Source organism: Carya illinoinensis, chromosome 5 (assembly GCF_018687715.1).
Source record: "Carya illinoinensis cultivar Pawnee chromosome 5, C.illinoinensisPawnee_v1, whole genome shotgun sequence".
Taxonomy (NCBI): domain Eukaryota; kingdom Viridiplantae; phylum Streptophyta; class Magnoliopsida; order Fagales; family Juglandaceae; genus Carya; species Carya illinoinensis.
Genome location: NC_056756.1, coordinates 34,000,574 through 34,025,139, shown reverse-complemented (window position 1 = coordinate 34,025,139; position 24,566 = coordinate 34,000,574). Strand labels below are relative to the sequence as shown.

General features: G+C 37.6%; 3 protein-coding genes across 5 annotated transcripts; 1 reads left to right on the top strand and 2 right to left on the bottom strand.

The window, feature by feature from the left end:
• Positions 1-259: 259 nt before the first annotated feature.
• Positions 260-2,728, top strand: LOC122311732. The gene is made up of 2 exons (XM_043126377.1): positions 260-2,087; positions 2,176-2,728. Exons 1-2 carry the CDS (start codon positions 1,932-1,934, stop codon positions 2,491-2,493), a joined length of 474 nt encoding a protein of 157 aa, XP_042982311.1. The 5' UTR covers positions 260-1,931; the 3' UTR covers positions 2,494-2,728.
• Positions 2,729-3,001: 273 nt separating this feature from the next.
• LOC122311784 (protein FAR1-RELATED SEQUENCE 5-like) lies at positions 3,002-5,671 on the bottom strand. Of its 2 annotated transcripts, XM_043126458.1 has the most exons (5): positions 3,937-5,671; positions 3,739-3,828; positions 3,557-3,631; positions 3,415-3,469; positions 3,002-3,131 (listed from the first exon to the last, which is right to left on the bottom strand). In XM_043126458.1, exons 1-5 carry the CDS (start codon positions 5,623-5,625, stop codon positions 3,118-3,120), a joined length of 1,923 nt encoding a protein of 640 aa, XP_042982392.1. In that variant the 5' UTR covers positions 5,626-5,671; the 3' UTR covers positions 3,002-3,117. The 2 variants fall into 2 exon arrangements, with proteins under 2 accessions (XP_042982392.1, XP_042982391.1); XM_043126457.1 differs by lacking the exon at positions 3,415-3,469.
• A 4,386-nt stretch (positions 5,672-10,057) lies between these two features.
• LOC122309800 (protein OBERON 3-like) lies at positions 10,058-15,167 on the bottom strand. 2 transcript variants are annotated; one of them, XM_043123461.1, is made up of 2 exons: positions 13,106-15,167; positions 10,058-10,867 (listed from the first exon to the last, which is right to left on the bottom strand). In XM_043123461.1, the coding sequence occupies exons 1-2, from the start codon at positions 15,003-15,005 to the stop codon at positions 10,278-10,280; spliced, it is 2,490 nt and encodes an 829-aa protein (XP_042979395.1). In that variant the 5' UTR covers positions 15,006-15,167; the 3' UTR covers positions 10,058-10,277. The 2 variants fall into 2 exon arrangements, with proteins under 2 accessions (XP_042979395.1, XP_042979396.1); XM_043123462.1 differs by having other exon boundaries at positions 10,058-10,834; positions 13,106-15,164.
• Positions 15,168-24,566: the final 9,399 nt, after the last annotated feature.

Sequence of the window (24,566 nt, the reverse complement as noted above, 5' to 3'; positions counted from 1 at the left end):
ATCTCGTGCCTTCTTCCCATTGATTTGCAGGTGTCCTTCCAGTTGGTTATATAAAACATGTCCTTAACACATACATAAATGAAAAATATTCTTTTTATTGTAAAACATGAAATATTTTGATAATTTCACTTGTTTTTGATAACGAAAATGATATTTGCACACGGCTACGGGTACCCGCCGCGTACACGAGGCCACGTGGCTGTTTTAATGAAACGGTGCGCATCGTTAAACTGAAAGCTTCCCTAGAGTTTTCACACGGCTTGATCCCCTTTCCTCATCGTGCCAAACCCCCTTCACGCACAGAACCCACCTGGATGAATTTAGGGCAGGGATAAGGCCGTCGTAGCAGAGAAAATCGATTTGAGTTTTGGGTTCCTTCGATTTTGCCTTTCCGTGTGCTTCCCCCTTTCTCATCGTGCCAGATTTCACCTTCACGTACAGAACCCGGATGAAATTAGGGCAGGGATTAGGTCTTTCAAAATCGAAATCGAAATCAAAAACCCTCACGGTGAGTCTCTCTCTCTCTCTCTCTCTATATATATATACACTAACACATATATGTGTATTCTTTGTTGTCTCTCTATCGAAAGATAAGCTGGTCGATGTAATTTATCTTTTCCGGTGTTTGATTTGTGCTGAAGAATTTTCTAGAATCCATAAATCTTATAGCCTGATATTAGATTTTTTGGCTGATTTAGAGGTGGACTCAAGTGTTTGCATTATGCTTTGAAATGGGTTTGTTCGAGTTTAAATGCTCGGTCTTATAATTTCTTGTCGAACCTGGATACGTATGAAAGAAAAAAAAAATCTTGGATAGACCTGGAAAATTATACAAAGTGGCTGGAAAATTAAACATATTCTAACAGAAAGTATTTAAAAGGAGTCAAGCATGAAATTGCCAATAGAGATTCTAAACTTGTTATGATGTAATGGATGCTAAGGTGGCAAAATTGTGTTAAAATGTTATAAAAACAAAGTTCATCAGAGTTTTTGTTTAAATCCTCAAAAAAATATTGGTAAACTCTATACCCTTGTCACGTAATTTAATTTATAAGAAGATAAATTATAAGATATGTTATGAGCATTACATTATTATGTTATACATATGGAGGAAGTGGGTGGAGTGAGTAGAATAAGGGGAAAATATGAGCCATAAGGTACAAATTGTTTGTTATTGGATCCCAGCTCTGCAGTTTGCAGGACAATGGCATTTAAGGTTTTCTTCTCTCTTTTCTGTTAAATTTTGATAAGTTTGAAATAGATTTTATTTTATGGGATTATTTCTGAAATATTAGCATAATTAGTTGCCATCTTGGAGGCCCCAGCTTTGGACACAAGTAACTAATAAACCAAAACTTTGTGGAAAGACAAATGATCCATTTTGACAATAATCTAGCTTTGTTTTAAAATAACAGGTTCAATTTGGAATCTTCATTGAATTGGTCTCTCTCATTTAAGGCAAAGTAATTAATGACATTGTTTTGTAAAATCTTGCTATCTAATTTTTTCTTTTGTCATTTTCAGTTGGAAATAGAATGGAATCATGGTATGAATTCAAAATTACTTCTCTGTTAATTTGACACAAGTTTAAGATCTTCTAAATGAAACTTAACCCAAGTCTCATTTAGAAGAAATGAGACTTTTGGTAGAAGAATTGCAATTTTTTCCCAACTAGTAAGATTGTGAAGCCCAGAAACAGAAAATGCATGGCATTAATTATATGTAAGTTTTTTGTTACGTGTAAAGCCTTTGCTATTAACTGGAAAATTCCAGCTTTTAGCTTCCATAAGTTTTAGTTCATAAGTGGTAAAGAGATACACTTCCCGATAGCTTCTTTCAGTATATGCATGAACTTTTCAGCTAATCATAAGGGCAGAGGGTGTTGCATTTTTCTGACAACAGTTTTCATGGCATTGGCTTAATATAAGAATATGTCATCATCCACGACAACGTCTTCTTCCCCTTTTGCCAAACAAAATCTCCCTCATCCATTATGCTTCTGTGAGATAGAAGCCCAACTGAGATTCTCAAATACTCAAAATAATCCAGGACGTCCCTTTTTAAGTTGTCCAAAGTACAACAAAGAGGTAACTAAATTCAGCTTTAGTTTAAATTATTGTGTTTGATGTGATGTTCATCTAACAGAATTCAGTATTGATATGTATAAAATCACAGGGCTTACCATATTGTAAGTATTTCAAATGGGTAGAGGGCCATGAATACAAGATGGCGGTCCGTCCAGAAACTGATGCTGAATTTTGCAGCAAGGAAATAGAGCTGAAGATGTTAGTCAATGAGATTGAAAAGCTCATTATTGATTTGCGTAAAAGAGTAGACGAATTCGAGTTCGTACTATCCAACAGAAATGAGGAGTTATTGAAGGAGTTGGTGGCTGTTGTACGTGAAGCTGAAGTTAGACGTGCACGCACATTAGTCCGTGTGTTTTGGGCTTTAGCAGTTGTTGTAGCGTATTTTTGGGTGGTGCATAAGTAATTTCAGATTACTTTTAGAATCCTTGGGTATCTCTAGCTGTGTATGTAATGTTAAGTACTTGTAAGTGAAACTAGTGAATCATGTACAAGGTTTCTTGATTCGGCTACCCTTACCATGCCGAATCTCTTTTGCAATTTCAAAACTGTTTTCCAAGTTGGAATGGAAATGACCCTGTGATGTAAATGTTGATGGAATCCTGTATTGGGTGTTTTAGTGATGTAAATGTTGATGGAATCCTGTATTGGCGTATTGATTCATCTCATCAATGGGAATTTAATAGCTCTAGTTACATGCAATATTCCCTGTCCATTTTTCAACAGTTGAAATACTATGCCTGCACATGCTAAGAACCCGAAAATGCATCCTGGAAAGAAATTAATTTCTTGGCTGGAAATATTGGTGCAACAATAATCTATTAGAATATTTAAGTTGAGGTTTAACATTGAGCAATTGCCGTATCCTTCTAAAATATGTGTTACCATTACAACCTTTTATAATTCTAGGCTTTCCAAATACATTTCTCACAAGCAACAATAATAACTGTGTCTCTCTGATTAACTTAGTAATTCTGGCCGTGGGCATTTGTGTGGGATGAGCATGCTATATATTTCTGACGTGGTGGGGTCATGAATCAGTACCTGCACATCCATAGTAAATCTTAGCAAATCTCTTACACTATAATGGAATTCAAGCACGAAAAATCTGCAACAATATATTTAAAAATTCTCCAACCATAACCATTGCTAATGCCTTGCATATGTAAATGGATCCAAAAATTAACATGTTAACATCAACAGGAAACACGATCCAACAATGGAAAAAATATGTATATTTTTTCCTATTCAAACTCTTATAACTGGTTAGAAGCATGCTAAGTACCAACTAATTGTGTTACCAATAATATCATAATGCATCACCCACCATCCACCGGTTGTGATCCATCCACCGGTTGTGATCCATCCAACGGAAAGCACACCTGCTCCGAGTAATTAGTGTTAACGGGTCTTAAGTAATCTAGTTACTTCAATATTACTACTTCTTAAATAAAAGATTGAATTGTTACCATTTCTTGACTCCCGATCATTGATCCTTGGCGCTGGGTTCGACATTTTTCCAGAATTGAGCTTTCTTCAACAAGCTGGTCAAAAACAGTATAACAAACGTTTATAAATTTATAACCCAAGTCTGATTTTTATCAAATAACCTAGCACATTAAATGGTAGGTTGATCTACAAGCTCATGTACCTGCGACAATCCAACATCACAAGTATCTTTATCTGACGGGCCAAATAAATTCCGGCAAGTGTCCGGCAATGGTGTATCTCCTCCATCTCTCTAAAATAAAACAAGTAACATAACCAATGTAGAAACAATGCATTAATAACCATCCATACACCAAATAAAGAAGTATAATAAACAAGTAACATAATAAACACGAATTACCTGTTTACGTTTTCCCTTGACTGTTGCATTCTTGGCCTTCGCCCGTACTTTCCTTATCTCTTTTTCCATGGTCGATGCTCTCCTCAGAGATGGTGGTCTGCCTTTTCCTCTTACTATCAATGGACTGAGTACTTTATCTGAACCCGCACATGTAGAAACATCCGGTATCGAAGGAACAACATTGGATCCCGTGCATGTTCTTGATGGAGGTTCTTGGTTGTCACTATATAACTCAATCATTGAATACAACTTCTGTGTAGCATCCTCAGTATGTTTTTTTGAACCCGCAGCGTGAGTAATCATCTTATAACATATATTCAACAAAGTAGAATATCTGTTAGCATCTGCTCGCTGAGCCCCTTGGTCATAGCTGCTGTTGATTAACGTGTACCTCCTCTTAATGTCCTTCCTCCATCTGTCTAAAATATACTGTTTTGGCAAAGCTTTTATACCATTACATTTAAAAACAACCAAAATATGCCTGCACAGTATACCCCTCATCTGAAATAGCCCACATGAACAGTTTGCAGCTGTATCCACATCACTAAAGTCCACTGAATATGTCACTAGCTTAGTGAAGTCTTCCACATGAACTTCATCCTCAACAAGATACGTCTTGACACCACCATCTCTCTTAAGTAATTCTGGAGCCAAATCTATTAGACATTGCAATTCTCGCTGGACTTCCCTGAATTTTGCATTCGTGTATAATTCTTGAAACTTCTTTTCGATCGGAGATCTAGATATACAAGGAATGGTCACGCTAAATGAGTGAAAGTCAGCGTTATTTTCATTCTCAATTTTCTTCTTCAATGCGTTGTCAAACTGGTCGACAAACTCTTTCAAGTTTGTCTTCGCGTGAACATAACCATCAAAGAAAGCATTCATGCTCTCGCTCCGCTGCGTTGTACTCATCCCCGCCCAAAAAGTATCTTTCAAGAATGCCGGTACCCAATGCTCACGCTCAGTGTATAAACTTTTCAGCCACGCATTCTCCTCCAACTTGTAAGTGCTGATTAATTGCTCCCAAGCGCTTTCAAACTCTGCAACATTTTGAGTGTCATACACGCATTTCATCAAAGCATTTTTCATCCCACTTTTGTAGGCAGAATAGGAGGAAAGCTTCTCAGGAACTTTTTTCAGTATATGCCACAAACAAAATCGATGTCGACTCTGTGGAAAGACAATAGCAATAGCATTCTTCATTGCTCTGTCCTGATCTGTGATAATAGCTCTAGGAGCTATACCATCCATACACTGTAACCAGGTCTTGAATAACCACACAAATGTTGCCGTATCCTCAGTGGATATCAATCCTGCTCCCAGAAGAGTTGACTGGCCGTGGTGGTTTACACCAACAAATGGTGCGAATGGCATCCCATATCTATTCGTCAGATATGTGGTGTCAAATGTAACCACATCACCGAAAGAGTCATAGGCTGCCCTACTACGGGGGTCTGCCCAGAAGACATTCTTCAACCTCCCGTCGTCATCTAAATCCATCGACGCAAAGAACCCAGGATTCTTGTATTGCATCCGTTCAAAATATTCCCGAAGCGCACCAGCACCACCAGCGCCAAGTCGTAAATGTCTTGCCTTATCGATGTAATTCCGACAATCCTTTTCCAAAAACGGTAGGTTTTCGAAACCTCCCACGCCAACGACAAGAGATCCGAAACTCTTATTCATTCGGATTCCGGCCAGATCATTTGTATCTAAGACTCTTTTTACAGAGTCACTAACTTCTCTGTTACATCGGAAAAAACGGGATTTTTTGGGACTGAGCCCGTGGTTATGGGTGTTATTAACTGTTGTCAAATGATACTTTCCATCTACCTTTAAGATATTAATATGGGACTTACACTCCGTTTTGCCTGTCGGCCGTGGCCTGGCAACATTCAACGTTCTATTACGGGCTTTCCCACCACGGGCACAGCCGAGTGTGGCATATCTGACAGTCCCATCATCTCCCTTCTCAGTCCTTCTTGTCATCACCCCAAACCCAATATTCTTAGCATACTGCTTGTAATAAGTCATTACTTCTTCAAAAGAGTTAAACTCCATTTTCGACTTGGGCTCCTCAATCGTGTCACCACCAACCTCATGATCTAACTGACCTGTCTCGTTTATTCCATCCTCAGTTTCAATTGAATCCTTGGGTATATATTTGTTGCTTTCTTCAACTCTAGCGGATGTAGATGGACAATCAATTTCAGCCGAATTGGGAGACAAGTCTTCTATATCACCTCTTTCGCTTACGGCGGATGCAGTAGTCATAACAGGAGTTGGGTAAACATCATTGGGCTAAAAAGAAGAAGTTAAATATTTAAAAAAGCACATGAAATGATTCTTAAAAATAAAACATTTGAATTTATAAAAATTCAACAATACAATTGTATCACCTCTTGAATATTGCATGGATATTGGTACCCATCTGGTTGTTGCGTTAGAGGTGCCCACGTCGGAAGTTCCCCAAGTAACCACCCATGTGCATGTAATTTCTGAAGCTTACAGAAGTTGACGGTATGCCCTAACATGTTATTACACAGGTTATTCATGTACTGTAATGCATAGATATCAACCCAATATTGTCATACAAATTTTAAAAAAATATAACACACCGTGGTTGGGAGATTTGAGCTAGATGGTGTTAGCGGAGCTGAGTGTTCTTCCTCTTTTTCCATGATTCTCGAGTCTGCATTAAATCAAGTATAGCCATTTTATCCATGTCCATGCCAAAAACACGACCCTGATTCACTACAGAAGTTGAGGTCAATACTATCCCTCTTATTTCATCACACTACAAAAATTACTTTATAAATTATAAGTTTCTTTCGATGGGTTTTGTAAAATAGAAGAATAAAATAAAAAGAAAAAGAAAGAACACACTTCCCGAACTTCCTCTCCTAGGTGTAATCATGATTTTTTAGAGCTAAACTAACTCCACTTGTGGGTCTATTATGGTATGTGTTCAATGACAAAGCTGTAATATTCTCGAGCTGAAATGTTCTTTTTTGATAAGTTATATTCTCAACCAAAATGCTGATATAACTTATATGGTATGTATTACAATTACAAACAAAATGGATTGGTTGTGGAATAATACCAAACAAATTTATCGGAGTAGTGATGTTGAATACGTGCAAATGAACTACCATTCATTGACTTTATTCCACGTCATTAAATGCCCTTCACATGTTCTTGTTGTAATTGGTATTAATCTTTCGCATTAAATTAAGTTACCAGAATCTCACTACTTTGTACATACCTACAAACGTTACATTGTCAAGGGTATGATTAGCATTACAAGCAAGCCATTATCATGGAAATATCTAACTAGCTAGAGAATAGGGATGGGTTGCCAAAAAGAAAGAGAGCAGAAAAATAGAAAGGAAGTAGGAGGAGACTTGGTCAAGATGGGAGAGGCCATGACAGTCCTTCTCCCTCCTTAACTCATCAACATGGAAGACCTTAGATTCCATTTGTTATAAAGTCAACAAAGATGATGACAAGTCCATCTTCCTTTAAGCCAAAGGAAGAGGTAAACGTGTTGATTGATTCTTAAAAAGCAACTTCATAAAAATGTTGTTTTACCAGTCAAAAATGATCATCAAATTCTATGGCTTTCTTTTCTCAAACTCTGTCAATTTCTATAGAAGGTTTTTTGTTTGTTTCTAAGGTCATGATATCCAATGTTTTCTTCTTAGTTTTTAAAAGAATTAGAGGAATTTGTGTTAATCGGTCAATATATATGTGTTAGAATCGCTGATCCCAGACAACACCCCCGCTCCAATGGCATTGGCTTAATAACATGTTACAACACAGTGAATAATCAGAGACATGGATGCACGTTGCACAACCAAAAAATTCGTGTTACAGAACCCATGCAGCATATATTTCCTGCATGGGGTCTAAATTTAAAACATTTCTGTTTTTCCATTCCTACATTGTTCTTCCAAACAATCAAACTTACAACAGACCCAACCAAGAACATTTATCTTGCCCACGCGAAAATCCTTTTCCTAAACCATCACTGGAAAATCTTTTGGAACTGCAACATACCCACACACATTGTTTTTGCCCACACGAACAGCACCCCCAGCACTAATCTTCTACACTATTTCCGGAAGTTATCCAAAAAATAAGTTAAAAACAGAATATCACTGCAAAATGGGTTTCCGGAAGCTTGCAAGAGGAACATTAAACTAAAACTGTTTACATACCTGAAAAATCTACTGCCTTTCCTGAATCGACGGCGACGGCGACGGCGACGGCAACGTTACCGTGCTCTGAAAATGGGTTTCGAGTTGTGGGTGACTTATCTCCTCTCGGCTTCTCTGGGTTTCCGAAAACAGAATAGGTTTCAAAATACGCCTAAAACGGAAACGATTTCCGCCCTTTTTTTTTTTTTTTTTAATATGTCGGCTGACGTGTGCCACGTCAGCCGATTCCCCAGCGTGTATGCAGCGCCGTGTACCTGTAGCACTATTGTTTTGATAAAAACTTAACAAGTTTTCGTGGTGCTAGTGGTAGAGTAGGATCCCACGAAAATAGATGTACGAGAATATCCGAGATCTTAGTACCAATTGAATAAGAACCAGCAATTACCAGCACTTGAATGGTCCAAAGATAACATCTGCGCTAGAGCACTTTGTGGCGCATTACCTTCTTCCTTTATTCTCCGCCCACCAGGATTGCATCCTACAACTTCCAATGGTATTAAATCTCTTCTTTCTCCTCTCTCTCTTTTGTTTTTTTAATAGCAGAGAGGTATCCTGGATTTACTTAGGAAAAATAATATATTATTCTATATTTTTTAATCATATCAGATAATGAGAAAAATATTGTCTTATCATTGCAAAGTAACGCCTGATTTGATTTTACAGATTTTTGAAATCATTTTATTGGCTTATCTTATCTCAACATTTAAATATAAATATTTTTTAATTTTAAAAATTTAAATTTTCAATATTTTTCATCTAATCATTATATAATCATTACAACTTTTCTAAACTTTTAAACAAAACATAAAAAAATTTAATTTTTTCAAATCTTAAAATAAAAATTATATTCTAATCATCTTTTAATTTTGTATTTTTTTTATTTACCTTTCTCTTTCTTATTTCTCAAAACTCCATAAAAATATTAATTCAAGCCATTTTATTATTATTCATAAATCAATGAATCATCTCATTACTATTTATAAATTTCTAGTATTTGAAATTACCCAAGTACTCCTGATTCATCACATTTAACACTTAACACAAACTGTTAGCACCGATTAGTAACCAAAATAAAATAATCACTTGAACACACTATTTTCAAGTGAATTTTCCAAAGCCCGATCTCTTGAAGTGTCTATAAAGAACCTCAAGATCTCGATCAATGTCAAATATGTGCTGCTTGTGCTTCCCCTTTAAATCATCAACCGACTCCCTTTATATATTTAATGTTGTCATCGACTTGTAGAAGGAGTTTGCTGATAGGTTTATCCAGTACCCTAGTTAGAGATGTTTCTACCAACTTACGAACACCTTGGACTGAATTATTCTTCTGAACTGCATAGAGTTTAGATCAGTTTCAGTTTTTTCAATACGCCTTACGTCTTTATCTCTTCAACTAATGGTAAGACTCTAAACATTCTTATGACTATTTGATAACTCTTATCTTATGATATAACAAACTATGATAAGAATTCTAATTTAAATACATAGTCTTATCGGATCACTAGAGTCCAATTAAGATTACAGTCAATCCTTACATTATTAGCATCTAATCCTAGCCAAGCACAAATTACATTCACAGTCTTAATTTAGTGTAACCAACCAAACGATACGAAAGAGAAGTAATAAGCATTTGTGGCCCCAAAATGTTGAGTGCCAGCTACCGCACACAGCACTATCCAAGAACTTTGACAATACAATGATGGCTGATGACGAGATTTGTTTTATTTAATTTTTTATTTTTTGTGAGCGCTATGAATCGGTAACTGATTCGCTTTCCTCAGCCAAATTGCTGCATTTTTCTAATTCCTGAGTTTTGATCCTTCAAAGCGAACATAACAACTTGTATAACTTTATGCAAGGTGAACAGCTTCGTTTCAAATCCAATAAAGACAACATAAATCAAAATGCTACCATCCTTATTTCATGTGCTGCAATACTGTTTGGCACCATGTGTTAAATTACCGAGAAAAACGCATGAAGAGGAGAAAAGCCAGTTCTGAAATTTCACAACAGAAATGATGGTTCATTTGGCATTTCATTATACAAGCAGAATCCAAGATGGCTAACATGATCAAACTACACACTACTAGCATCATCGTTAAAAGCAAGAAGAAATCACACCCATTGCTCCTTTGTTGCCTCCATTCTCTCCAACAAACCGTCAATATCAGCTTGCATTCTCATTTTCATGTTGTAATAATCACAATGAGAATTTTCCAAAACCTTTAGCTCCTCCAGTTTCTTCCTTCGTCTTTCCTCTGTCTCTTGCAAACATAGTTTGCCTAGCTTTCCAGCGTACTCCTCTTCCAACTTTTCAGTCTTGGTCTTGATCATTCGTCGGAAACCTTCAGCCTCTCTCATTGCATCATCTGCCTTGCTCTGGAACATCCTCGCCTCTGCTTCCTTGATCCTCACTAAACTTTCCAAGCTGTCAAACCCATCTTTCTTTGGCATTGGACCAAACCGGAAATCAACCTCTGTTGTCAATTCACTTATGATGGAAGGTTTGAGGTCACTTTGGCGAAGATCAATAGACAGTGGATCATTACGCATACTAGAAGAGCTCGTGTTGTATGAAGTATACATTGGGGGTAGAGAAGTGGCATGCAGAAGAGGCGTTGCTTCTTTCCCAAGGATGGCTTGAGTTGCCACCAAAGTTTTTGAAACCGCACCTGAAGCAGGAAAGTCAGGCATGGACCCTGTGTCTATTTGATAAAAAAAAAAAAAAAAAAAAAAAGAGCAAAGTTCGACACTAACAAATATACAAAGGTAACCAAAATGAAACTTAACCAACCAACATAAATTTGCAGTATTTGCGTGAACACTGATATGTATGTGGCTATATCAGAATATGGCAACTATCATCGTAGATGGTGATGATGAAATATTGTATTGATATCATGACATTAGATTTTATTGTAATGGCTCCACTTTTTCTACTGGACATATTTTACAACCAAGGATTTTGAACTTTCACATACAGATTCTGATGGAAAAAATTCTCACTGCTCACACGGTTACCCCAACATTGCCATTTTTTTTAAGAAGCATTTGGAAAAGTACAACATCCAATCAAAGCTTAGAGCTTAAATAAATGATGTTGGCAAGCCATCAGTGAGATTAATTTAGCAGTCTAGTTCATTAGCACAACACCTAAATAAAATTTTATACATTCCTATCTTTTTCTCAAAATGTCATTTTTTAACAGATTTTAATATATACAACAAAAACCCAGCATGAAGTCCCGGAAAAGTAAAATCCAAAACAACTGTTGTGATATGGATAAGCTGGTTGTATGTTGCGTAGATTTTAACAATTGCTCTGCATTGGATGTGAGTAAGGCTAACCCACCCAGTAGGTAGGTAGACCATCTAGAAAACCAAGGTTCAGACAGGCAGACCAACACAGAAAGGCTTTTGTACAAGAAAAAAATAGAGAGGGAAGAAGGACCATGAAAACAGTTACTTTCATTGCATCCATGGATGTCTAGAGCAGCTAATTCAGCGTTTTTTAAAGGCTGTCCATGCAATCGAATGGTCATGGCAATAGTATGTGCCTTACAAAGGACCAAGAAATAAATCTCTGACTTCTATAATAACATTTCCTGCAAACTCATCATGCATGATAAGGTAACTCATACTTTCATAAAATTCCAGAATATCTTCAGTAGCTGCAATTGCACAATAAATAATAAAAGTCCATTCTCTGCTCCATTCTCATATTTATGTATGACATTGCACTATTCAAATTCTTTATCCCATTGAAAACAATCACCACCATTTTTAAACCCAACTGAGAAACAGGTAAAAATTTATAAATAAAATTGAGACTGGTACCAGTTTACCTTGTAGACAACTAGAAGCACCAGTAGTCAATCACATCTGTAATTGAAATATAAGTACCAATCCTAGAACTTACGGAATGACTTGGCTAATTGTAAATTAATATCTTTTCAAGACCTAACTCCAATCACTACATGGGTGCCCTAATCCATCCCAGCAATCCATTCCCAAATTTAGATACATAGCTTATAAGCGGGTTGATGCAGGTAGCAAGAAGTTGGTTTTATTTTAATTAAGGAGTCGGGGAATTTCTATAATTTTTGAAATTTATTGATATTGGCTCTACTTGTGATCTTGGGTCTTTTTATATAATTAAGGTTTTTATATAATTAAGGTCACTATATTTTATTTGTAGATTTACTGAACAAAAAAAAAAAAAAAAAAAAAACTTATTCCCATGCCTTATTTGCGTTAAGCATTTGCTAAAATTTCTAAAGCAAACCATGCTTTGCTCCAGATTTGTGCAATGGAATATCCACCAAGGTGTAATGCCCAAAACACAGGTGTTTGATGCTTAAGAAAACGAGATGTATTGCCTACATCTATCAACTTCTTGCGTCTCTAACTTCCAGTGCAATCCAACCATTATTCACACTCTTAAAACCTCAAAATCACTAATATCAAGATAAATAAATAAATTATAACAAAATCAAACTACTATAAATCTAGGAACCAAAATAATTAAAAAGCAGCCTGCTAAAGTGATCTGGAACTGGTCATGGTGCCCTAAAAATATTCTTCTGCTACTGTAGCAAGTCGATTTGGTGTCAGAGCCCTTTGCCCTATGTCTTCTTCACTTTATTGATGGCAGATTATAAGTCCTCAGTTTCGAATAAGACATTGCAAGAAGAAAACAATAGGTACTTCTTCATTAGTAAGTAGAACTCATAATCAGAGACTAAAACCAGAAACCTTATATATGAATCAGAGTGGCGCATAAATGGGAGTAGCAGATAATAAAGAAAACCTTTTTTCTTTTTGGTCACATGCAGTATTCATGATCCAGAATGATCTTCCAAACATTAAATTGAGGTCCCAAGATCAGTATACCATATGAAAACATAAGACGGAAATGCAATAAGACAAAGTCGAGAAACTCACAGTTGAAGAACTGAATAATAACGTTGCAGGCATCCAAAGGAGAGATCAATTTACTTTCAAGATTGGATAGCATCTCATCAGCTTTCATATGCAATTCCTTGCCTTTGTAATCTTCACTTCCCCTGAAAATCTTGCATACACAGTCAAGCTCCTTCTTCAGGGTTAGCAAGCCCCAATCTTTGGCACAGCACAAAAACACGTCCTTCACGAAACCAAACATTTCCGACGCATGACCACACCCAATGCAGTGAAACTGCATCTCAGTAGTCCCTGAAGGGCCCTTCAAGCTAGGACCCGGTTTAATCAGATTCTTCTGAATGCCACAAACCGCATGGCACCAATGGGAGCATACGTCACAACCAACCCAACTGCAAGTATTGTTTGCACAATCATAATTCAAACAGATGGGACACATGCACTGACTGCAAAACCCCTTGTTCGCCGAGCAAATCTTGCAATCACAATCATCAACAGGCAGCATGCTCCGGCAGTTCACATTTCTACATCTCATGTACAAAAAAATCTCCACCAGCTCAGCTATTGGCAGGCGAATCTCACGAGATAAGTAGCTTCCAAGTCCCATTTTCACAGCAATCAAAATTTCCAATTGCACCTTGTGACACTTTGACAAAGTCTCCTTGGTAAAATCGGATCTTCGTTCAAGACAGCTTTGTAGTCCTACTAACTCCTCTTTCTTCTCAGGCATTGTAATGATACATTTCAAGTAATCCTTGACCAATGCAACGGTGTCATCGGGAAGCTCCTGAATTGTCTGAGCCATGGTAGGAATAGGATCCGATATGATGTCGCGAATAATCCTCTCCGGTCTAGAAGCCTTTCTAACTCTCCCACCACCATCTACACCCTCAAAATTCCTCAAACCCTCCGAACCGCGTCCCCTCGAATCGCCTGACTGCGTATCAAACCTTGGCCTAGCTGGGAGCTCCGACGGGAAAAACGAATGGTTATCCGAGCTCGTAGTAGTCTTATAATGACTATTATTACACAATTCCTTATTACGATTGCTCTGATTTCCCTGCAACGTCGAAAAAAGACCTCCACCGTGATTCGACAGCGTCACTACCCCATCGCCAATGGGCTTAAACCGACTATGAACCGAACCATTAGTTCCCTCCCCACAATTCCAAATCTGGTCCTCCCTCCCCACCGAATATTCGTAATTCTCCGTCGAATTACGGGTGAGCGAGCAACTGGGGTTGTGGGAAAGAGGGTGGGAAAACGAGTACGACATCGAAGGCGCCGTGAAATCATTGGAGCAAGTGGTTTGCTGATTGTTACCAGATGGTGCCAAAGATTGCATACTCCTAGTAGGCTTCGACCGAGCCGGAGGATCGGCATTTTGTGAAGGGTTGAGAGCACTGATAGAGTGTGACACATCAGGCAAAGCTAGAGACAGATTCAGAATATCTAGCTTTGGCTTCTTATCTACAATATTCTCCCCCTCAACATCGTCCTCGATCTCTTGTTTCGAAGAATTTCCTCTGGTTTCGTTCAAATTCAGGAAATCTCTCTCTACCCATTTTTCATCTTGGTTTGAATTATCGGGTTCTCTGCGTTTGAGGCCGACTTTCTCGAAGGTATTGAGCAAACTTTTCGCCGGAATCTCCCTCTCGGAAAGACCCAGTTTGGAACTGTCGCAGAGGTAGCTGAGAGTGAGCTCCTGGGAGCCCGAGGTCCCTGCTTTGAGGTGTTTTGATCGGAAACCATCGGAACCCGTAACTGATTCTCTGAGAAAACCCATACCCTTCTCAGAAAATCTCATTTTCTCATCTGGGTTCTCCTTTCTTAGGTCAGAAATGTGCCGACTGAGCCTTCCCAGAGAACTATTGTCGCGCTCACAGGAAACAGCACCATTAGAGAGATCTTTCTCTCCGAACATGACCTTGAAGACTCGAAGGGAAGGGAGACGGGGAGACAGACCGAGAGAAACGTGCCAGAGAGAGGAAATAGTGTTCAGATTCCAGAAGGACAATTTGGCAAATAATAGGGAATATGGGGACGCTTTTTCAACTCATTTTGTTTTGAGTGTTCGGCACACCACTGGTATCTGCAACGGCTGTTTTACTTTCCATGCGTTCCCACGAATAACTTAAACGAGGAATACTTTTCCGTTCTGTCTCTCTGACTACCACCCTGACCCTTCGATCTACGTGGAATTACAGAAGTGGTCCATTTGACTCTCTCTTCCTTTCGAGGAGGATTTGTTTTTATTTTATTTGAAATTTCCGAGAATGGACTTTTTTTTAATCAAATTTGAACATCGGTGATTATTTTGATTAAAGTATTAAATTGAAATATTTCGATATTTCAATGTATCAATATATTATTTTGAAATTAATTATATATTATATATAAATATTTATATATATATAAACTAATAGTTAATAAAATATATATATATATGTATGTAAGTGTGTATTATGTATATACATATATATATATAAAAGAATTAAATATTTATAAAATAAATATATGTTGAAAAAAATTATAAACTTGAGCTACGATACAAAAATAAAGAAACAAAATAAAAGAATAGATACATTATTAAAAATAATGATATTTAAAAAATAGAGAATGATTGGATATATTTAAAGTTATAAAAAATTTAAAATTATATAAATATATCTATATTTTAGAATTAATTAAATACGCTTCAGATTTAAAATTTATAAACATACCATCTAAGTATAAGAAAATTACAAAAATGGTCCGAAATGATCAGAATTTGAAACGAAACGGAATGGAGTGGTAGAATGTACCATACACTATACCGAAACGACAAATTCAGATCATTCCAACTGGAACGGAACGAAATTCAAAACCATGATTTCAATAGCTTTGCTACTCATCATATATCATATTTAGTTTTTAATTTTTTAATTTTTAAAATTTTTTAACTTGTTTTGATTTTATTTTTTTTAACTAATTAAATTATTATACTCATCATCTATATCATATTTACACATTTGATAAAATATAATATAATATGTAGTGTATGAAAATGATAAATAATTTTTTAAAAAATTTACTGTTAGAGCTACTATACAATATTGTTAAAGTCTGAATGCACGGATGAGTTATCTGTTTATAAATTTACATTGTCTTTTCTACAAAACAAAAATAAAAGGATAAACAATAAAATAATTTATTTGATTTGCAATTAAATAAGAGTTTTTATCAACTTATTCCATTCATCATCCTTACATCATATATTTATTTTGAAAAAAAAAAAACTACCTAATGTAGAAATGATAGTAAATTTTTTTTATTAAATAATCTATTAGAACAGCTACTAATAATTCACTAACATGAGTTTGGTCAAACTTGAGTTTAGTTCAATTGGGTAAGTAATAAAATAATCCATTTTGATTTGCAAATTAGGGCCATAAACTAACAAGGTTCCATAAGCTACTCGAACTCAATTTGTTTATACTTCACTTCATCTTAGTTTAGGACTGGTTTAGTTATATAAAATTAAATTATTTTATTTCACCTCATCTCATATAATTTTTAGAATTTATCTAAATTTTTAAACAAAATATAATAAATAATTTGATTTTTTTTAATTTCAAAATAAAATTAATATTATAATAATATTTTATTCAATTTTCAATAAAACATTTTATTCACCAAATAAACTGTTCACAAAAAAAAGGTTGTAATCGATAATTAAATTATACGGCTCATATAAAAGTTGACTTGATTTGCATAAATTCAAATGATTTTGTATTTATTATTTTTTATAATATTATCTCTATATTTATAATGATAATATTTTTAATATTTAGAGAGAAAGTAAACCATTATCTCAACAACAACGAGGGAGGGCACGGGTCTGCTGACTACTCTACTGAACTAATTACTTTTGGAATAACAAGAAGGCGAGCTGACTTATCATTAGCAAGATTGCAAGAGAATACGACTGCTAATAAGGGAAGGAATAAAGTAAGGAAATGAAACTCAGGCAAATAAGCCGTAAGTACAAAGGAGAAGGGTTTATTTGTCCATTAACAAAGAGTTATCATATATCTATTGGCAAACAACATGAACCCCACGCATGATTTGTTTTATCATTATAATTTTTTTAAATTTTTTTTAAAAATATAATAAAAAATTTAATTTTTTAAAATTTCAATTTAATTTTTTTAAATATCAAAATAATAATAATATTAAAATATAATATTTTAACCTTTCATCTAAAACTAAAAATTCCTTATCTCACTCCCCAAACTTAACTACCTCTTTACATTGTTTACAAGGTCTTTCACCGTTTATAATAACAGTAATTTTTGTTTGTTTGTTTGTGCATTTTTTTGCCCATGCACAATTCATTTTTCATTTGCAAAATAACAATAATTATTTTACTATTTAATTCAATAAAATTAAAATTTAAGTATTATTTATATAGTGAGATGAGATGAAATAATTTTTAATAAAAATTAAAAGTTAAAAAAATATTATTAAAATATTTTTTGTAATATTATTATTATTTTAAAATTTAAAAAAAATTAATTATTTATTATATTTTATTTTAAAAAAATTAATAATAAAATGAGATGATTTTTTCAATCCTAACAATTCGTTACTATGTAATTATTATTGTTTCAGAAGTTGGGCCGTTCACCTTTTTCGGTTTCTGCATTTGGCCCCACCTTTGCACGCAAACTTCGTTGAATTTCGGTAGGAAAGATATTCTTTCTGTACACATTTTTCTTCATATACGAAAAGAAATAAAATAATATACAGTCTCAAAACCGAACGCGTCTTCTGGCTGTTCAATCATTTAATACATACCATGTGGTGGTAATAAAGTCTGATATTCTTAACATAAAAAATGCCAAAAGTCAAGATTATGCGTCTCGGTCTTTCAGTCCTTCTAATTGGAAAGCCGACTGCTTTTCTTCAGAGATATTAATAACTTAGCTTTCGAATTGGAATAACATATCTCGTATATTTGTTACACAAAAAAAATATATATATATATATATATATATTTTTCCACAATTTTTAACCAATTAATCCAATTATAATATTTTATTAGAAATAAATTTTTATTTTATAAAATTACCTTTCATTTTATAGAGTTGTAAAAATGTTATAAGTTGATATTTTCCTTTTAACATTCATATGTACAATTCTAATATGAAATATTGAGAGTTGGCATTGCACTTACCCTGTTAAGGTTTTTTCCGTAACAGTTTTGCAAGAGAATGAAACTTCAGAACAGAAACCAATGGAGCTACGGCAGGTTCTAAGGTCAAGACAGGTCTCCTAATTTATACTGAGGAGGAAGTACAGTTTGTGAGAATAATAGAGAGAGGTGGAAGTGAGAATGTCGGAAGAGATCATTGAAAAGTGGAGTAACCTTAAATTGACTGAATCAGAGCAACATGAAGTTAAGATAGATGCCGTAGATGACGAAATAATGTTTAGACGAGGAAAACAATGCCAGATTGGCATTCTTGTATCAGAAAAATCCATAAACAGAGAAGCTTTCAAATCAACAATGCAAAATATATGGAAGCCTAAAAGGGGACTGCAATTTAGAGAAGTTGGTGACAATTTCTTCCTCATTGAGTTTCAGAAGATCAAGATATCTAAAGTCAAGAAAGGTAGGCGATGGACTTTTGATCATAACCTTTTCTACCTTAACACTTTTGATGGGTTTTCTGCACCAAAAGACATCATTTTCAACAAGGAATATATGTGGGTTCAACTTCACAATAATCTTCTTGGAGGAATGACTTGGGACTTTGGTGAATAGATAGGGAAACTAATCAGTGAGGTGGATGAAATGGATGTTGATGAAGATGGGATTGGATTGGTCCTTATCTCAGAGTCAAAGTTGCTGTTGGTATTGTTAACGTCGTGTTTTGTAAGCTTTAGGTCGGGTTCTCAGCAGCTCGGGTCTTCGATCTTGGGTCTACAAATACTGAGAAAACACTGAGATGCGGTGGTCGTGGTTGTGGACAGAGGAGCCTAAGATACCAAAGTCAGTAAAATGTTTTGTAGGAAATGTGTAGGAGAGCAGTAAGAGTAGAGAGAGTTCAGAGAGTCTCACCCTTGCCTTGATACCTGGGGGTCATTTTTATACCTAGGCTTTGGGATCAAGAGCCAATGCCTAGTGGTTGGGTAATGGCGTGCCCCCATAGCTTTTCTAGCTATGCCCATTAAATGCAGTGTGACCTCTGTCCTGTCTATCTGCCATGGGTGTGATATGTTGGATCGCCCCTCCCTCCTTGCTTGTTGTTAGAGGGTCATGAGTCTTTCACTTGGATGGCTACTTGTCGATTCTACCCCTTCGGGGTCTGGTGTCACTAGGGGGGACTCAAGTGTCCACTATTCCTCTTTCTATGGGCCTAGAGTCCCTCCATGGGTTGGTGTTCATATGGCTAGCTCAGACTTCTCGTGCTTGGGATTGTGTTCTTGGGTCGACAGTCTCCAGGGGAGAAAAACTCCCTAATAGTTACCCTGCTAATTCCTACAGACTAGTTTAGTGAGAATTTCTCCTTATCTTTGCTCCCTTGTTCCTTCACCTGCCTGCTTGTCATCCTCCCTCCTCTTCAAAATTGTTGCAAAGCTTGTTTCTTGGTTTTTCCAATGTGTTCTATCGCGATTGGCCTTTATTTGGTTTTTTAATCTCCTGTGGTGTTGCTCAACGGTTCCCATTCCCCTTTTTCTAGCACTTTTCGGAGGTTACCTTCAGGTACTTGATGGCGCATGTTATGTCGTATCCACATTGATGGCTTTAAGCACCTCCTACTATGTTCCCTCATCACGTTCCAAGTTTACAGACTTTGTGCAACATTCAAGTTCCCACAATCTTGGGATTCGAACCGTTCCCCTAAGTTTATATAATCCCTAGGACATAGGTCGTTCCTCACTTCTTCCTTGCTCCTTGTTGAGTGTCATCAACCCACTTTCTAACTGACGCTTTTGTATCCATTTCTTCATTTCTTCTTACCCTCTCATGGCTCCCAAGAACCCAACTCGTGCAGCCTCAAAAGGTTTTAAGAACTCTAAACCTGCCATAGACCTTGAATCCTCCTCCTAACCTTATGGATGAAGAGTTTGCAGAAGTCCCCATGGTGGTCCAGAGGTACGAGGGTTCCTCATGGAGGTTAGTAGTGACCATTGACAAGCTGGAATATCTGAGGGAACCATGTACAATGTGCCAAGGGCTACGAACCTCAAAGTGCCAAGACTGGATGAGGGCACCGTATATCGTAAGGGGTACATACGCATACAAAGTTGCATTTTATCCTATCATGTTTTCTGATGGCTTGCAGCTACCGTTTTACTACCCCATTCGCAATGTGTTGTACATCACGAGCATGGTTGTAGCCCAGCTTCATCCTAATGTGTAAAGGATCCTCGTGACTTGTTACATCATTTGGCGGCGTGCCCTGGAAAAGGTGGGGGCTTACTAGCTAGACTTCATTGGCCATGAATTTTTCCTTACCCACAGTGTCCGAAAGAGGGACAGGAATACTTGCAGCTGCTACTCCATCTAGGCTTTGACTCATTTAGAACCGAAGTATGAGAAACGGTGTCTAAGCATTTCTTCTTCGTGTCAGGCAACAGGTGGGAATACCCGCTTAGGCAAGCCACACTCGATAGGACTTTCCCGTATGGGCCAATTGGGGGGTCGTGCAAGAAGAGGAACTCATGAAGTCCCCAGGGACCCAGCAAGAGGTCCAACAGCTCAAAGTCATACGAGCCTAAACAACCACCCACCCAGCCAAATTTCTCATAGATGCTCTACTGATTGCTGATAGCTTGCAATGATACTTGCCTCATCACACTGCACTGCATCGTTTGGGAGGCTCCATCCCTCTAGAGTCGACTAGGATTTTGGGGTGTAAGTGTTCCCCTAGCTCACCAGTAGAGGAGAGGGGAAGAAACCCATGAGGAGTTCGCCGATCGAGTTAGATTATAATGATGACGTTATCCGCCCTCTAGGGCAATCTTCACAGGGGGTGTCCGTCTAGTGGCCCGCCTCTCCTCCGCCAAGGAGGGAGGTGGTTCTTGCACCACTGGGTCACACCATGTTGTCTCCAGTTCCCTGAGGTCATTAGGGGGTTGGCCCTTCTTCAGCAGTTTCACAGTACCCTACTCGTAGTCAGCCTGAGCCAACCGGTGGGGACCTTGAACGCCTCTTGTGACGCCCCTAAATCCCCACGTACGGACACGAGGAAATCAAGACATCCGGATGATGACAACACAGATCACCACCCTATCGACGAGTGCCAAGTGTGTGTATAAGCAACAAATATGCAAAAAGAAACATGCAGCGGATAGCAAAAGTCTCATAACTAAGTACCAGAATTTTTCTTAATTTAATACAAAACTGTTCAAAACATATATAATAAAATATTACAAACTACAAATATAGTTTCAAATCCAACAACAAAGCATAACTCCAACTCAGTATTCCGACATAGCCGCATTCTCGGGCTCAGCCTCCTCCTCCTCCTCGAACTCTACACCAAAATCTACGGTACCAAAAATGGTACCGCAGGTAAGTAAGATCCAAACACCACTAGATAAAAGCATATTAAAACTCATACAACATGCATAAAAGAATGCAAATGCACATGACCCGTAAACCACATTTTTCCACACACGCCAAAAAATTCCATTTGGCCCGAAAAACACATTTCTTTCCAACTCACACCAAAAGTCTCATTTGGCCCAAAACCAACTCAATCCAATATCCAATTAATCCGAATGCACCATGACCTCCCCTAGGGGTCATTCGCATACCCTAACTCCTGTGCCACACTACGGGTAACGACCACGCGTGTGACACCTAAACGAGAGATGCCCAGTTCCGCGTCTCGCGCGTTCGTAGCCAAGCATCCTCTAGCCCTCGCCAACGAAGGGCACGAAGTCGATACGAGAGCGTTAACATCCTGCCCGCTCCTGTTGTCGCCCAGCGATAACTCAGGGGACGTCACTCAGTATATTACACTCCTGAGTGACTAGAGGAGCTTCACCGAGATAATACCCCATCCTGGCTTGGGGTTGTGATACACACGCACCCGAAAACTCATTTACGCCAATAAAACAGGATTTTCTCAATTAAATAAAATGCACGTGCATGCACCATGAAAATGCAACCACAAGGCATAAAACAACCAACCAATCACAAAAACAACCAAACCAAGCAACTCCGTCCTCATCCATCTGACCCCCAAACTCATCGGACTCACTCTGGAATCAACCAACCAGCAGTCAAATAATTATTGTAAGACCAAAATATATTTAAATCTAAAAGTAGAGTTTGGAAAATACTTATAGTGCTATAAGGTATTTTTTGAAAGCTCGTGGCGTTGCAAAGGGCAGAAGAAAAGTAACGTAACAGTATATTTTACACTGTGGTCGTGGGTAGTAAATTACCCACTTTCGAACGGGGACAAACCAAGACACGAAATTGATAGGGAATGGCCTAGGGATGTTTATGAAACTAAAAGAAATGAGCTTTGGCCGTGGGTGGCTGTAGAAATAGCGATGGAAGCGCCAAAAGGGGTTGAACGGAGTTGAGCTCGTGGGAGCTGCTCCGGCAATGGATCGGGGCCGAAAATGGGTGGGTTAGGAAGGCAAGAGGTAGGGGAAGAAACTATGAAGAGATGGTGGCCGAAGGTGGAACGACGATGCCGGAAACAGTAAAAAGCCGTGCAGCTTAGATGTGGCATATGGGGTTAACGGCGGCTCGGATGGGGTTGGGATTCGATGCGGTGGTGCGCCGACTGGAGGGGAATCGACCGGTGGGGGTGGTGTCGACCACGACGGTTGGACGGCAGTGGGTTGGGGCTGGAAGCTGGACGGCAACGGGGAGAAAGGGATAAGGCTGTTGCGCGCAGGAAGAAGAAAGGAAAAGAAGAAGAAAAGAAAAAGAAAGAAAGAAGAAAAAAAGAAAAGGAAAAAGGAAAAAGGAAAAAGGAAAAAGGGAAAAAGAAAAAGAGAAAAGAAAAGAAATGAGTTTCAATCCTCACTTCTGGAATCCAAAAATTAATCCGCCGAAAACGATTTTAAAAAACATAAAACGACTAAAATAAACTAAACACCACAATAAATAAAATAAAACCAATTCAAAATACAATAATTTAAAATAAAAGAACTAACATATTAATTAAATTAAAAACACTCCTTCAGTGAAAATACATGTAAAAACGGGGTATCACATCCTCCCCCCTTAAAACAAATTTCGTCCTCGAAATTTATAAGATCAAATACCAACTTGAAACAAGCCACATAATTCCACTGAGATCAAGATTAAGGAATGTACCGTCATTTACTCAAACAAGTAGGGGTACTGTTCCTTCATGTCAGCTACTCTCTCCAAAGAGAAATCTTGAGCTAACGGATCTCCCCATGCCACCTTAACCAAATGTATCGTCTTGGACCTCAACTATTGCTCTTTCCAATCCATGATCTGTGACGAAACAACCTCATAAGTAAGGTCCAGTTGTAACTGAATACTCTCTGGGTAGACAAAGCACGACTCTTCTTGTCCAAAACTCTTCTTCAAGGATGACACATAGAAGACATCATGAATATCCCCAAAATATTCTGGCAAAGCAACTCTATAAGCGATAGATCCTACCTTATCCAAAATCTGAAAAGGGCCGACATACCTCAGATTCAGTCTCCTCTTTTTACCAAAATGCTTAACTCCTTTCATGGGAGAGACCTTGAGATAAACCCAATCACCTTCTTCAAAAGATAAAACTCTCCTCCTGGTATCAGCGTAGCTTTTCTGACGACTCTGAGCTGCCGCCATTTTATCCCTGATGATCTGAACTTTGCTTTGCATCTCTTGAATTATTTCGGGCCCAACTATTTTATTCTCCCCAACTTCATCCCAACACAAAGGCGATCTACACTTCCTTCCATAAAGAGTTTCATAAGGAGCCATCTGAATGGACACATGAAAGCTATTATTATACGCAAATTCTATGAGCGGCAAGTGATTTTTTCAACTCCCTTGAAAACCCATAACACATGCTCGCAACATGTCTTCAAGGGTCTGTATAGTGCGCTTTGATTGGCCGTCCGTCTGAGGGTGATATGCAATACTAAACTTCAAATTAGTACCCAATGCTGCCTGCAAACTTTTCCAAAACTGAGACGTGAATGTTGGGTCTCAATCCGACACAATACTCTTCGGTATACCGTGCAACCGCACTATCTCCTTTACATACAAGCGGGTCAACTTACCCAAGGAATCAATGTTATTAACAAGCAAGAAATGAGCACTCTTCGTTAATCGGTCAACAATCACCCAAATCGAGTTTTTCCCACTAGGAGTCCTCTGCAAGCCCACTACAAAATCCATCGTGATGTAGTCCCACTTCCACTCAGGAATAGGGAGGGGTTGGAGCATACCGGCGGGTCTTTGATGCTCGGCCTTGACTTAACGACATGTGTGGCATCT